Below are 17,109 nucleotides of genomic sequence, written 5' to 3'. Positions count from 1 at the left end.
ATATACCTATATCTTCACTGGTAAATTTAAATTGGCATAGTAAATAACATTATGCCATTGAAATTATATTTGTCTATTGAATATGCTAATTTTTTCATGGTTTATTGTTTTTCTAACTATACAGTTTCACAGGGAAAAAAGTTTAATGTAGTTATCCTAGTTAGGTATCTACTGATACCCACATGATAAATAAATGGCCACAAACAACTTGGGGAGAAAAGGTCAAAATCCAGGCTGGACCCACAGGCCGGAGCCTGCAGACCAGAAGGGAAGCAGAAGCTGCAGAGGAACAATGCTTACTGATGCTTGCTCATAGCTCCCTTACCTTGCTTTCATATACAGCCTCGGCCCACTTGCCTATGGATGGGACCACCCTAAGTGGGTGGGGTCCTCCCACATCAATTCTCCATCAAGGAAAGGCCTAACAGACTTGCCAACAGAACAAGCTGGGCTAATATCTATTTATCAGTGAGTGCATATCATTTGTGTTCTTTTGTGATTGGGATATTAGCCCAGAAGCTCAGAATACCCAAGATACAATTTGCAAAACACATGAAACTCAAGAAGAAGGAAGACCAAAGTGTGGACACTTCGATCCTTCTTAGAAGGGGGAACAAAATACCCAGGGAAGGAGTTACAGAGACAAAGTTTGGAGCAGAGACTGAGGGCATGACCATCCAGAAACTACCCCACCTGGGGATCCATCCCATAAACAACCACCAAACCCAGACACTATTGCAGGTGCCAATAAGAGCTTGTGGACAGGAGACTGATATAGCTGTCTCCTGAGAGGCTCTGCCAGTGCCTGACTGATACAGAAGTGGATGTTTACAGTCATCCATTAGATAGAGCACAGGGTCCCCAATAAAGAAGCTAGAGAAAGTACCCAAGAAGCTGAAGGGGTTTGCAGCCCCCTAGGAGGAACATCAATATGAACTAACCAGTATCCCCAGAGCTCCCTGGGACTAAGTCACCAATCAAAGAAAACACACAGAGAGACTCATGGCTCTAACTGCATATGTAGCTGAGAATGGCCTAGTCCGTCATCAAGGGGAGGAGAGGCCCTTGGTCCTGTGAAGGTTCTATGCCCCAGAATAGAGGAATGCCTGGGCCAGGAAGCGGGAGTGGGTGGGTTGGGAAGCAGGGGGTGGGGGAGGAGAATAGGGGATTTTTGGAGGGGAAACTAGGAAAGGGGATAACATTTGAAATTTAAATAAAGAAACTAAAAAAAAAAAACAAGCTGATGTGTGGGTTTTTTTTTTTTTTTTTTAATAGAGATTAGATTCCTTCTTCCAAGATGACCCATGTTAAGTTGATTAAAAAAGCTAAGTAGTTTGGTAGTTGAACTGGTGGGACTTTAAGATGTTTCCTTTTTCTATCTTTTATAGCAGAGATTTTCTTTTTGATGTGACCCAGATCAGAGCCCTGGAAAAGCCTATGATGTGCAGGAGCCTCTGGAGGAGTATGCTTGGGAATAACACCCTGCATGTTCAGTTATACAAATGATAAACATACAGAAAGGGTGAAAATGTTTAGGGCACATGTACCACCAACCTGTATATTATAATCTGTCTTCTATATTTGACTTGTCATGTACCTATTTATTCATTGATCTATCTTCCATCCTTGAAGCATTTTCAAGAAGGTGGCAGGCATCTGTCAGTTGGTCCCTAATTATATTACCATGCATATCATTAACTAATGATGAATACTTTTAGTACTTTTGAGATCAAATTTTTTACACAGTGTAATATAATATGCCTTGACCATACAGCTTTATGAGATTTTACTAAATGAGAACTTTTTTGGCTAACCTAAACCTAGGCTGAAGTAGATGGAATTTCCATCTGTTATGGTCACAGGCTCATGTAAAGTTGGAGAACTTGTTTCCCAGCATGTGTGTTTAGGATGCAGTGGAATCTTTAAGAGGTAGAGCCTAGCTGGTAGAAGCAGCCCACTGGGGGTTGGATTTAAGGTTTACAACCTGGCTCTAGTCCTCTTGTCTCTTTGGTCTTTGATCCTTGGAGATGTAAGGATCACAGCTGTGAAGTAGTGTCATAGCTAAGCCTTACCACTGTGATAGAGTCAACCCTAGACTATGAGCCTAAACAAAACCTCTCTTACGTTGCTTCTTGTCCAGTATATTGTCATAGCAACAAAAACATATCATTATTTGATAAACTGTATTCATGCCCTTTTCCCTGTCAATCCCTAGTCAGTCAGTTTTCCCAGTACCATTTATCAAAAGTTAAAAACAAACAAACAAACAAACATCCCATTCACTATCATATGGTCTTTGTGTCTGTCACTTACTAGTTAGTGCTATGTCCATAGATTAATTTATGAGCTCTCTGCTCTGCTCTGTTGATTTATGTTCTTTTATTATGTGAGAGACATGAAGGTTTGAGTATGCCTTTTCAATACAGTTTCAAACCAGAAAGTACAATACCTTGGCTTCATTCTTCTTGTTCAACATGGCTTTGTTCAGTCAACATCTTTTATCATTTTATACAGTTCTTTACTATGTATGTTAAATATGATGGGATTATTAACAACAATTGTAGTAGATAAACACACACACACTTGGGTACTAAGACATTTTAACATTATTAGTTCATCTAACCCATGAGCACAGTCTATTTTTCCATTTATATTTTTCTCAATGAATTTCATCAGTGACAGAAATTAACATTAATTAACAGAAATTCCATATTCTTGGTTAAATTTTACTCCTAGTGTTTCTTTTATTGTTTTGGTGTTATTGTAAATGACCATTCCTCTCACTGCTGTCTCAGAGGGTGTGCTGTTAGAGAGACAGAACACGATTGACCTTGTTAATTTTGAGGGATAGTCTTAGGGATTTTTAAGTCTGCAATCTGCAAACAGAGATAACTACAGTCCCCCCTCATGATTTCTGTAACTTCTATTTCTTTAAGCCTTTTACATTGGTCCTGATTTTACAGATGATGTCAGCTGTACCTTTAGTGCTTTTACTGGACTGAGATCCACTCACTCCGATTTTAATATATTGTTTTTAAACATAAAAATGGGGAATTTTGTGAAATCCTTTTTCTATATGTACTAGGTGACAATATGACTTTTTTATTCTGATAATTTAGCATCTCATATGTATTTATTTGCATATTTGAACCATCCACAGACCAAATGCCATTTTAACATGGTGTATGAGGTTTTTAATGTGTTTGGCTAGTACTCTGTTGAAAATGTTTGCATCTGTCTTTGAATGATAATGGAATGTAATTTTCTTCTCTACCCATGTCCACATCTAACTTTGCTTGCAGAGTAATACTGACCTTGTAAAGAAAGTTTGGAAGTTTTCAGTCCTCTAATTTTTTTGGAAGAGTTTAAGAGGAACTGGCATTAATTCTTCTTAATGTTGGGCCAAGCGGTAGGGAAGCCATATGGCAGAGAGATTCTGTTTGTTGGGAGGTTTTTGATTACTGATTCAATTGCCTTACTTGTTATTCAGTTTGGATTCTGTGTTTCTTCATGATGCAGTCTTGGTGGGTAGTTGGTTTTCAGGAATATCCATTTATTATAGCTTCTCTAACTTCTTAGCATATAATTGTTCATAGTATTCTCTTATGATCTGGTCACTTATTGCTTATCAGCCATATTTCTGTAGTCAGAGTTATAAATTCTTTCTATTTTTGCTTTCCTTATTAGTCTAGCTGACTAAAGATTTGTCAATGTTACACTGATCTTTGCTTTGTTTTCTATTCCTTTTATCTGAGTCATCTCTTTCCCAACGCATACTAGTTCCTTCCTTCTGTTAATTGTGGGCTCAATTATTGTTTCCCTTGCTCTTTAAGATTCCAGGTTAGACTGTGCACTTGAGACCCTTTTGTTTATAGCTGTAATCTTTCCACTGAAACCCACATTTTCTGCACCACATATACATAAGTTTTATTTCCACCTTCATTTGTTATCTCTTTATTTCTTTCATTTATAATCAGTCCTATTAGCTTTTGGAGATCAAACTGTTTAACTTCCACATTTTCATGAATTTTCCTTTTATTACTGATTTGTATTTTTACACAAATAGGGTTAGAAAAGATGCTTTGGATGACTTCAATCTTCAAATCTTTAAAAGTTGTTTTTGTGGCCCCACATTCTCCTGTTTTGAAAACTGTTCCATACATGTCCGCGAGGACAGCGTGGTCTCTGGCGTGGCTCAGTTCTGCTGGGCATGTCCTCTCTGCTGAGAGGGACCACTTCCTAGGGCCACCATTCTCCTGTCCTTCCCTCCCTCCCATGCTCAGGGTATTTGCTCCATTTATTTAGGCGCACTAATATTTGGTGGACAAATGTTTATAACTGTTTTTGTCATTTTCTTTTTTGTGTGTTTATTAACTAAAGTCTACCTTGTTATAAATTAAGCCACTTATGTTTTCTTGTAGTTATCATTTGTATGGAATATCTTTTTCTATCTCTTTACTTTCAGTTAGGTGTGCCTTTACAGATAAATTTTGTCTTTTTTTATAAATACTAGATCACACTTTCAAAAGAAAGAAAGATGTAAGGAAGGGAAATCTATTCAGTCACCAGGCATCTTCTGACTGGAGAGTTTGTCCATTTACATTTAAAATAAACATCCTCAGCTACTGTGTTTACTGTTTCCTTTGTGTTAACTGTTTTCTGACCACTTGCTCCTTCTGCCATTCCTTTATCATTTCCTCCATTCTTGGTGACTTGTTGTTGTTGTTGTTTCATATACTTTGAGGTCTTTCTTTATCTGTGAATTCCTATTTTAGAATTTCTTTTGTCAACATCTTGTTGCTTTCATAAAATATCTGTAGTTTCCTATTTCCAGCTGCTAACAGTATTGTGATAATGATCACATATTGATGACAGTTCTTACATGTAGAGATTGGATATTATGATTTATCAATAATTTTATATTGTATATCCAACTTCAAACTTTTGTCATTTAGTTTCTACATATTTTAATTTGTAAATTATAGCTGAAAGTCATTTTTACAACACCATTAAATACTAGAGTCTATAGCGTTCTCTTTTTTGTTGTTGTTGTTTTTTTTTTTCCATTTTTTATTAGGTATTTAGCTCATTTACATTTCCAATGCTATACCAAAAGTTCCCCATACCCACCCACCCCCAATCCCCTACCCACCCACTCCCCCTTTTTGGCCCTGGCGTTCCCCTGTACTGGGGCATATAAAGTTTGCGTGTTCAATGGGCCTCTCTTTCCAGTGATGGCCGACTAGGCCATCTTTTGATACATATGCAGCTAGAGTCAAGAGCTGCGGGGTACTGGTTAGTTCATAATGTTGTTCCGCCTATAGGGTTGCAGATCCCTTTAGCTCCTTGGCTACTTTCTCTAGCTCCTCCATTGGGAGCCCTGTGATCCATCCATTAGCTGACTGTGAGCATCCACTTCTGTGTTTGCTAGGCCCCGGCATAGTCTCACAAGAGACAGCTACATCTGGGTCCTTTCGATAAAATCTTGCTAGTGTATGCAATGGTGTCAGCGTTGGATCACTTAAAGAAATACAGGAGAACACTGCTAAACAAGTAGAAGACATTAAAGAGGAAACACAAAAATCCCTTAAAGAATTACAGGAAAACATAACCAAACAGGTAGAAGACATTATATAGCGTTCTCTTAAGGAACCCTGGGCAACATCCCTAATAAAGCACACACCCTTCATGTCAGTTCACTGGGACAGTTTTATTCCCTCCCTCACTCTGAAGGACTGTGTTTTTGACTACAGTATTCTTGGCTGGCAGATTTTGCTTTCACTGTTTTGAGGACATCTCATATTCTTCTTATGTCTGAGGTATTTCTGAGCAGTGCTTTGGCAATCTTACAGGGGTGCTCCCTCTTATAGAGGGTTCTTGTATATGATGAGTCATATTTTTCCCTTTTTAATATTTTCTTTGCATATGCTATTTGGCAATTTAATTGTATACACCCTCATATCAAACATTTGTGCTCAGTCTTTTGCGGGGGGAATCTTTGCAGCTATGAAACTGTACACCTCTCCCTCCTCTCTCTCCTCTCCCTCCTCTCTCTCCCCTCCCTCTCTTCAAATTTGAGACATTTTCTCATATTATTTCTTTAAATAGTCTTTCTGTTCTTCTATCTCTCTGCTTTCTAAAATTCCTATCATACATATATTTAGTTTGATGATGTCTCAAAAGTCTTGTGAATTTTTTTCTTTTTCATGAAAAAAAAAAAAAAACTTTGCTTCTTCTGTGAAATTTTAAATGACCTATCCTTGAGTTCAAGGGAATCTTTTATGGAATATTCTACTGAATCTTTTATTGGAAATTTTAGTCCAGTCTTATATTATCTCTATAATTACTTTTCTCCATAGAAGTAAATTTCTCTAATTGATAACAGCTTCATTTTCTCTTAGCCCCCCCCTCTCTCTCTTTCACACACACACACACAGACACACACAGACACACACACAGACACACGCACACACCAGTATGTGTGTCCTGTGAGGTATGTGCATATGTGCAAGGGATGCGTATGGATGCAGAGGCTGGACCATGGCTCTGGATGTCTGTATTGTTACCTGTCCTATTGAATCGCTGTCTTCGGCTGGATTGGAATCTTACTGTTTCTCATCTGCTCAGTACAGTGAGTGAGCTATGGATCTACCTGTCTCTGGCCCTCAATGCACAGCTATGCCCCACTATTTACTGGGGACTATACCTGAGAACCTCATGCTTGTAGAACAAGCACTCTTATACACTGGACCATTTACCAGTCCTTACATCTTTTGTCTTTATAAACACAACTCATACAGACATATGAGTATTAAGTTTTATAAAAATTTTTAATTTAAAATCATATCTTAAAAGGAGAGAATAATACAAGTTATTTTTCTAATTTTCTTCAATATTTGCATTTTCTGAGAATATTGTTCCTTTTTTTTTTTTTTTTGTGGTTTCTGTTTCCTTGACAGGTTGCACACTTTCTTCCTGTTGCTTCCTAATTTCATATAATCCCCTGCCATGTTTCCTTGTACTTCACTCACTTATCTGAGAGGACTTGTCTGAATCGCTCCTTGTCTGGTACTGGAAACCTGGCTTACTCCTCAGTGCTGGTGAATTTTTGGTGATTGGAGGAGAATCTACAATCACGGATATACTAAACTAGTCTCTTCCCTAATACCAGTCTATAAACATTTGTCCTTACAGTTACAGATAAGGCAACAAACTCAACAACACCACCACCACACACACACAGACACACCCCTAATTATCCAGTCAATGATTGATCTAATGAATTGAATAAATAGTTCCAAAAAACAAATATAAATTATCAAGATAAGTATTTGAAAAAAAATGTCCAATATCCTTAGCTATCAGGGAAATGCAAATTAAAACTGAGTTTCCAGTCAAAATGGCTTTCATCCAATGTCAGGAGGATATGGAGAAATGGAGGAATGTAAACTTGTACAACTACTGTGGAAACCAGTACAGAAGTACCTCAAGACTCTTAAACAGGCCTACTTACAACCTGTAAGGCAAGCAAACCCTCCTTCCCCCACTAAGTTGCTTCTGACGGGTATTTTGTTGAAGCCACAAGGGAAGTGATGTAACTCCCTAATTCCATTTCTGTTGATTTCTTTGTCTAGCATCTTACACTGAAAGTTAATTTAGATGCTCACACTCTTCTGTGTGAAGAACTCAATGTTAGGTCTATCTAAGTCCCAAGTCAGAGAGTTTCAAATTTTTTAAAGTAGATATATTTTGATAGCTATTTTGTTAAAGCATGATTATATTATAGCATACTGATAATAGATAGTGAAAATAACTTTTGCCTTTATGAATTTGTTGAGGAAGGATATAAAATAGTCTTTGTGAATGTTATAGATGATTTCAAAAGAAAGTATCCTTTCTATTTTGAATTACTGATTTATGAATATACTATAGATTAAGCATACTATGGGAAAGTAATCGTCTCATCAATTCCCTTTTGTATTTCCAAACTTCCTTCAAGCATTGCTCTTAGCATATTATTAGGGACACACAATTTTCTTTGCAAATTACCCAAATATGGCAACATGAAACCTTTATAATGATCTCCAATTGTCTCAATATCAGAGTACATTTTAAAAATGAAACTACTTTCTTAGATGGACATGCCAACACACAGCTACTCAGTTTTCAATTATGATCATTTACTATAACCAGCAGTCCTGTGCAGTAACCAGGAAACCATAATATTCTACTCTTACTAGATCTACTTTCCCAGCTTTATTTTCTTAAAGTTTTCTAGTCTTATTTGTGAGTCTTGAATGTATTAGCTAATAACATATGATCTTGACTTTTACTTAAAAACTCTGAAGTCATCATTCTTATCATGGTTTCCCAATGAAATAATGCATTTAACAGCCTTTTGAAAAATTCTGAAGAGGCTTGAATTCTTGGTTCTAGGTCAAGGAATGGCCCCTTTCACTAGGAGAATCCCAAGGTGCTGCCAGGTTGACACGTAATTCAGAGTTGTGCCTGTCTCTTAACAGCATTTCAACAGGTTTGCTGAGGTATAGTTTATAGAGTTTAAAGTTCACCAGTTAATATGTTCTTATTAAAACTTTTTCCTTTTAAAAGCTCCAATTTTCCTTTAGTGAGACAAAGATTAAGTGAGTTCAAGATGATTATATTACAGAAGTGTTTAAAAATCCTAATTAAAAAATAGATCAGTGCCTAAATATTAACCATGAAAATGTAAACAAAAAATTGGAATGCTCAACAAATGCCTACACTAAAGAGGAAAGGAGTGCATATACCCCAGGAATCAAAGTAAATGTTACCAAACAAAAATATACATTGATAAGGAAGCCATGCACATGTTCCAGCTAGATGCCGTTGTTTGGCTGGCATGGCTTTTTTTTTTTTTTTTTTTTTTTTTTGTTACAAACAACAACAAAAAATTCTGAGAAAATGGCGCCTGGCATATGACTCTCACATACAAGCACATTAACAAGCCTATATATATATCAGGGCTGACTCAAATTGAGCAAACACTTCTAGAAATTTCCCCAGTGTGTTTTATCCAGTTACTAGGAGAATTCAAAGCCTCAGCTCTACCACATATATCCAGCCCAGACGCTCAAAGCGCTTGATTTCACCCCAGGGCCAGATTCCATATTCAAGAGTAGATCTAGAGCAGATGGCCCTTCCACTCTCCATAATCTGCTTGTGCCCTACAAATAAATGAGAAGACTAAAGGGAACACAGATTCCACAGCCGGACCAGAGCAAACATTAGTACTATTAAAGCTACTGATAATATTTATTAAGTAGTTTAGTATATATGATATCTAAAAAGCTCTGTGAAGAATACATTGTGATTATGATGATCCATATAAGAACTACACATATTTATGAACAGCTCCTGCCTTTACATTTTTAATCTGAAAAATAGTTATAATTCTGGTGCATGTATGTGTCTGTCTATCTATTTGTCTGATCAATTCTTCAAGAATGTAATGAGCCTCTTGGCTGATGGTACTATAAGGAGATTAATGATAATGTTCCTTAAAGTTGACTATATAATATACTTGTAATAATGAAAATAAAAAGCATACAGATGCATTTTAATTGTTCACACAATAACTAATTAGGAGATAACTATCCTCTTACTTACCATTGCTCTCAACAACAGTTGATACTTTCAGAGCAGTTCTGGTTTGCCAGGCGCCATTCTGAACTTTTAGCTATGACCAGTTACTCCAGCCCTAGCCCCAGGGATGCTCTATTATCATAGTCATCTTCTGGGGAGGGAAACTGAGATCCAGAGGAATAAATCAGTTGCCAGAGGTCACAAACCTAGTATGGAGCAGAATTGAACTCTGTCCTCCTGGCTACAAGGTTAAAGGAGAGATCCCCTTGAAGGCCCTAAGCTAACTCTGGAAGTGGGTCCGGAAGGAGGAAGTAGAACTTGAGAAAGGGTAAGGGTTGGAGAAGAGTGAGAAAGTATATTCGAAAGGCAGGATGCCATTCATTTACAAAAGCACAGGAGCTTAGATGTGATAGAGCTAACACAGCAGGCCCCAGAACCTGCAGATGGCATGTTTGTTACCTGGGTACGTGGCCCCTGAGCTTCCCTGCCCAGTCTCAGGTCACTCAGGTGAGGAAGAAAAGTGGCTGACTTCACCTTACTAAGACCCAGCCTCCCCGTCTTGACCAATATTTCTGCATTTGGTTGCTGGCAGTCTTTGATTAGAAAAACTTAAAAAGAGGCATGATGTTAGTGTCAAGCACACATCAGCAGAAAACACATTACAACAAATGTCAAGTGACCAATGGAAATTGGGAATTTTTAACTTTTAAATGGCAAATGAATATGTTTTTGTCATACAGATTCAACTGTTAAAAAATAATAAATGTTTCTATAATTTTCTGCATGTATGTCTCGGTACTACATGTGTTCCATTGGAAGCCAGAAGATAGTTTCAGATGCCCCGAAACTGAATGTACACATGGTTTTGAGCCTCTTTGTGGGTACTTGGAACTGAGCTTGAGTCCTGTGTCAAAAGAGGCAGTGCTCGTAGCCACTAAAGCTCTTCTCTCTCCATTTAGCTGTCAAATGCAGATCTGGGGTCCTACTGAACTAGAATTATTATTACCAGTCTACCACCATTAAGGATCAATATGTCACCTTTGAATAACTAGAGTTTAGAGACTTAGGCACACAAGTAAAATGTGTGCTTTTTAAGGTTAATTTTTGCTAACCTATTTTCTGTGGAGAAATATACAAATTATTTTATCATGGTCACAAAACTACACTAAGTGGATAAAAATCAAATTATGTAGTCATGAAATTAGTTTTCCTATTGTATAATTTCTGGTTTTCATTTACCTTTTTTTTTCTTTGAAAAGACCATATTCAAAGTATATTTCCTAAAAACAATGATTGAAAATAATAAAACTCATGTGTCTAATTCATATTTTATATCCTGTCTAAAAGCACAACAAAGGAAAACCAAAGTTGAAAAGAAACCAGGAAAACAAAGTCATAATAAAAGTGGTCCTATATGGGTCAAGTAGCAACAATATTCAAAGAGATTTTTTCATTATAAATTAAAGGGTGAGACTTTAGTAAACAGAAAGAAAATGGCATTCTAAGTCAGGAAAGGTAAATTCCATTCGCTGAAATTAATCTTTTTAACCATTCACCATATTCCTAGGTGTGCATTGTTGGCTTGACTTTATACCATTTAAAACTTTATTACGGGAGGTCAAATGCTTATTTCACTCATTTTGTAGGTACTTTTAAATGAGAAACTTATAAGGACCTATGATTTCTTATGAAACAAAGCCGGGCATCTCCCTGACACATTACTGACAATACTTTGGGCTCCTATATGGTGGGGGGTGTACAACATATTATAGCACACAGCTAAAACCCAGTTATATGCTATTGCATAACTAAAGTACATGCCCAGCCGTATTATTACTTGTAAATAAGTCCTATGCCTGTAGACATTCTGATATACTCAGCAGAGGGCCTACTTACCGGGGGTTTCAAATATGGCCCAGCTCTTGATCTGTCTAGAGAGAAAAATCTACTTGAGCTGATATGAGAACATGATGATAACATAAATGTAAAATAATGTATTTTACACATTTTAAAGTTTAACACATTTTATGTCATGTATGTGCACCTGTCCAAAGAAGCCAGAAGAGGTGATCGCTGGAGCTGGAGATATAGGCAGCTGTACGTGAGCAGCTCTATGTGGGTGCTGGGAACTGAAGTTGGTCCCTCTGCACCTCTGTGCCACCTCTCCAGCCCACTTAGTGGATAAGCTGCTGGTTCCTATTATGCTGAGTCATGGAAATGAAGGATGTGAATGGTGATATAACTTTCAGGAAGATATTTAAATTTATACTTTATAAAGAGCCCATAACTGGGAAATGCACACCTGCCGAGGCAATAGGACTGCCTCGAGAGTCTTCCCATTAGTCCCAGTTTCTACATTCTCAAATGGCAGCTCTCATGCCATCTGCAGGGGGAGTACCATGCTCACCAAGGACTGAAGCACATGCGGAAATGTGGGTGGGGGCAGTGGGGAAAAGAATGGACTTTCTTTCCCACTGCAGACCATTTTATACTCAATGTTGACAGTCAATAGGTCGACCATTAATACTTCACATTTCCAATGTAAATTTCATTTAATTAGCAATCACTATGTACACCTATTCTTTCCAAGGCACTATGGTGCAAGCTGTGGAGATAAAGATTAATAAAAGTTTGTTCCCCCATTAAGGAAATCATCATGGTCTAGCTGGCGGTGACAGATTTTCTTACTCACTACATGACAAAGAATAAAAGGCACTGAATAGAGTTATTGGCACTTTATAGGGGATTAAACAGGGCAGAACCATCACAGGCTCTCTGCTCTCAATGACTGCTGCTTCTGGAGAAGGGAGGAAGAGTGCTAAATGTGTCTTCTCCTCCTCCCGCAATCACAGCTCAGGTGGTTCTTTGTGTCATTAATTCCTAAATCTTTCTGGGGTTCTTTGATGTGTAGGTGGCATCTAGATAAGACAACTGAGCCATCACTTATGTGCAGGCGCTTTAGCTGCCTTTGTGTTTTCCTGAGTCAGCTGCTAATTCCTTGGCTGTATTGAAATCATGTCTCTGTCCTTGCTTGGGTGTTGTTGTTGTTTTGTTTTTTGTTTTGTTTGTTTGTTTGTTTTTCAAGACAGGGTTTCTCTGTGTAGCCTTGGCTGTCCTGGAACTCACTTTGTAGACCAGGCTGGCCTCGAACTCAGAAATCTGCCTGCCTCTGCCTCCTGTGCTGGGATTAAAGGTGTGCGCCACTATGCCCTACTGCTTGGGTGGTTTTAAAAACAGGGTGGAAGTGACTTAATTCATTTTAAGTCTACCTTGATTACTTGACTACTACCATTTCACTGCTAAACTAATGCTAAGAAAGAAATACCAACAATAGGGTGAATAATTTAAAACTCAAGCCATAAAATCTGCTACAAAGAAAGTTTGAACACCGTGACCGCCCAGGGTAGGAGAAAAGTTTTGTGGATTAGAAAGGCAAGAAAGCCAGAAACACCCCTGTACTCCTCATGAGAATTAAGGCAGGAGAATCAACAGTCTGAAGCCAGCTGAGCTCTCTCTATGTATATATAGTGAGGTCGTCTCTATGCAGTAACATCAGCAACAACTAAAAGCAAAGACCTTGACAGCTCCCCTAATCCTCAGAAAGAGAAAAACGCCTTTGCCTGGAGGAAAGCAACCTTCACAAAGGCTCCAACCTTCACAAAGACGGTGAACTCTTCAATCTTCTCATTGGCGGACAGCAGCTTCTTCTGCGCGCCTTCCAGGACCTGCTCGCTCTGCAGTGCTAAGCCCTGGAGCTGCTCTGAAGCCGCCGTCTCAATCTGAGCCATGGCTGTCTCTGTGTCATTTAGTTTTGATATCAGGACACTCATCTTGAGATCCTGCCAAAGATTGATATTAAGAAAAGGAAAAGTGTTTCACACACATCCTGGTGAGTTATGCGAGTTAGACTGCATTGTTCTATACGTGCAACCTACTTTCATTTGGGTAAAGGTAATGCTTGCTTTTCTTTATGTTGCTGATGCACCACACTCATTACGGTAAACAAAGTCTAAGGGTTCATGTAGTGGCACAGTATTCTTTATAGTTACGTGGAGTTATTAAGTAGTTCATATTGATGTAGGGAGAAAGGGTGACAGCATTAACGACAAGAACTGCATCATTTCATTCAAATCTAGCTCTGGACGTTCAGACCATACCTTTTTTTCTAGCTCCTCTTTAGTTTTCTGATACATCTGCTCGTACTGTGACTTCTCTTTCACAGCAACGTTAAGTCTTTGCTTTAGTGAATCTACTGATACCTTCTTGTTGGAACATTCTTCAGTTAATGACTTCACCTACAATGAAAGCATAAAGGTAATGCTGTTAGCAAGGGCATTACAGTAGCATACTGCATTGTATCCTCAGAAACTGAACTAGTCTAACGGCATTCACTGTCTCATAAACTGTATCAGATTAAAATAGTCTACTCGTAGTATTCACATTTGGAAGAAACCAGCAATGCTTAATAACCAAACTAAAACATATGATATGCATAATACAATAATAACATTCTTTATATAGTTCAAAGAATAACAAAGGAAATTGCTTTCCATTTAGCTTAATGCCACTAGAGAAATAATTACTTAAGCAAGAATTTTAAAGCTATATCTGAAATGATTTGAAGTGAGAGTATAAAAGAGGGGCTGGAGAGACAGCCAGTGGTTAAGAGCACTTGTTCCTCTAACAGAGGACACAGGTTCAATTCCCAGGACCCACATGGCATTTCACAACCATCTGAAAGATTGAATTCCAGGGGCTCTAAAGCCCTCTTCTGACCACAGGCACCAGGCACGCATGTGGTGCACAGATATATACAGGAAAACCACCAATACAAAAAGTTAAAGCTTTGTGGGTTGCATAAAGAACATTTAAAAATTTAAACAGCACTGGTACGTTAGTCTTATTCTGTCCTTTTACATTGTAGGTTTAAATAATATAAAATAATAAATAGGGGTATCATTATGTAAAACACAAGTACTAGATACTTTAAAAATTAAGCATTTTCCTGCATGGCAGTACACAAACAGGTAGACTCTGTATGTATATTATGTGTGGAATTGTGAAGTCTTGAATTCTGAAACAAATAAAAATGGCATAACTATAAACATATATATATATATATATATATATATATATATATATATCCTGTAAGTATTTTGCACAGATGCTCAATACTAAATATTTATGCTATTTCCATCTTTACAGGCAACCTTGGGAGATAGGAGGTTAGGGGAACCCTCCAGAATGCACCAGAGACCTGGGAGGTGAGAGACTCTCAGGACTCAAAGGGAAGGACCTTAGATGAAATGCCCAACAGTAGGGAGAGGGAAGTTATAGAGCCCACCTCCAGCCAGAAGACAGGGCATCAAGTGAGGGAGAGGGGGCCATCCCAGTCACAACTCTGACCCATAATTGTTCCTGTCTGGATGGACATGGAGAGGAGCCTGAGGAAAAGAAGGTCCAGAGACAGGCCCAAAGGATCCCCTTGGGATCCAGCTCAAGGGGAGGTCCCAAGGCCTGACACTATTACTGAGGCTATGGAGTGCTCACAAAAAGGGTCCTAGCATGACCGCACTCTGGAAGACCCAACAAGCAGCTAAAGTCAGAGACAGAAATTTGTATACAACCAATGGACAGAAGCAGCTGACCCCTGTTGTTGAATTGGGAAACATTGAAAGAAGCTGTTGCAGGACCAGCAGTCTCAATTAATCTGGACCCTGAGATCTCTCAAACACTGGACCACCAACCAGGCAGCATACACCAGCTGATATGAGGCCCCCGACACACATACAGCAGAGGACTGCCAGGTCTGTGTTCATTCAGAGATGATGCACTTAACCCTCAAGAGACTAGAGGCCCCAGGAAGTTTAGAGGTCGGGGTGGGGGGGTGGGGACATCCACGTGGAGACAGGGGTGTGGGGAGGAGGTATGGGATGTGGAACAATAGAAGGGTGGACAAGGGCAGGGGGGATAAAATATGGAGTGTAAGTAAGTAAATAAATAAATAAATTTTAAAATTATTTATGTTAAAATGATTACAGTAGAAATAATTTATCAGTGAACACAAAAATTGGTACCTTTTTTTCAAGAGTTTCTAACATTTCATTAAAACTCTCATTACTTTCTGAATTTACTTTCTGTCGAAATTTCAAGTCCTCGATCAGGTGTCTTTTCATGGTTATATCCCTCTCCATTCGAGACGTCCTTCAGGGAAGAAGAATTTAACAGGAGCAGAAAGTATCTTGATATACTGTACCTATAGTCAGTCCTACCATTTGTTTTGAAACGTTGGTATTAATGCCACTATGTCAGTAAATTGAACTGCATTTTAATAAGCATCTAAGTAACATATTTTAGTAAAATCCATAATCTGGTTGTGACTTTGTTATTATTACATATTTGCACTATAGCAAAAGAAAGATGAACTGAGTAAGATCATTATAGTTCATAGAATTTATGAAACTAAATTATATTTAAATTATATACTTGAATTGCTTAGGTATATTGAAGTGATACATAGAGACTATCAAAATCCTAACAATGTTAAGAACAATACTGTTAATTTGATTAAAAATTTAAAAACCCTGCAGTATGCAAAGAGACTGTAATCAGGCACACTAACTTCTCCACTCAGTTGCGGCTGAGTTCACCTATTAGTTCGCCTTGTGATGCTGAGCATTGCAACGCAACAGTAGCTTCAGTGACCTCTGCCCCCGAGGCTGTAGCTATGGCTCCACTATGATGGAAAGTGACGAGAGCTCATACTGACACTGTTATCTGCAGCAAACTCTTCAAGTACTGACTCACGTGGGCCTCAGAACAACTTCATGAATTAAGACTATTAGAGGGAAGCACAGAGCTGGTGGATGGAGCCCGGATTCAGAGCTTCCCTAGGCTCCTCAGCACTATGACGATGGTGTACTGACTGCCCTGGGTCTATACAGAGTTCATTTTCAGCTACACATACGAATGATTTCCATTGGGAGGCGAGGCTTTACGCTGGTAGACCTCAGCTTCATGGCAATCTTCTTGCTTTGAACTTTCTAATACTGGAATTAGAGGAACAAGCCACCACATTCAGCCAGTAGCCCTCTGTCTAAGTTGTAGTTATTAATATGCTAAGTAAGTTTCACTTGTAATACTGCCTACAGGTGGCCATATGAGAAATTTATCAGTGATGTGTTCTGTCTAAACAGATTATCATATAAATGCTTTAAAAGTTATAAAGCACAGAGAAAGAGAGCCACATTTGTTGAATATCATAGGGTATTTAAACTCCTTTAAAGATAATATATATAAAAGAATCTCTAGCTATTTTATGGGCAAATGAAGCTTTCAATTTGACCTTAGCTGTATAAACCTAGGAATTAATCCTATTAAAGTACTATATGTTCTCTTAGTCTTAGAATTGTAGTTTTTGTTTAGTCTTAAACTTATTAATTTATAGTTACTCAAATTACGCTAAATAGGGAAAACTGGTGTTAA

The 17,109-nt window shown here is 38.2% G+C and overlaps 1 protein-coding gene across 6 annotated transcripts in view; it reads right to left on the bottom strand.

Annotated features, from left to right (window-relative positions):
* Cntln (centlein, centrosomal protein) overlaps positions 1-17,109 on the bottom strand; it is a 250,137-nt gene that overhangs the window by 17,747 nt on the left and 215,281 nt on the right. For all 6 annotated transcript variants that reach the window (XM_006538026.4, XM_006538027.4, XM_030253626.1 and 3 more), the window contains 3 exons: positions 15,702-15,828; positions 13,782-13,919; positions 13,278-13,463 (listed from right to left, as the gene is read on the bottom strand). In XM_006538026.4, coding sequence (XP_006538089.1) covers positions 13,278-13,463; positions 13,782-13,919; positions 15,702-15,828 — 451 coding nt within the window. The remainder of the gene's footprint in view (positions 1-13,277; positions 13,464-13,781; positions 13,920-15,701; positions 15,829-17,109) is intronic.

This window comes from Mus musculus, chromosome 4, assembly GCF_000001635.26.
Source record: "Mus musculus strain C57BL/6J chromosome 4, GRCm38.p6 C57BL/6J".
Lineage (NCBI taxonomy): Eukaryota > Metazoa > Chordata > Mammalia > Rodentia > Muridae > Mus > Mus musculus.
This window is presented reverse-complemented; position numbering and strand designations above follow the sequence as displayed.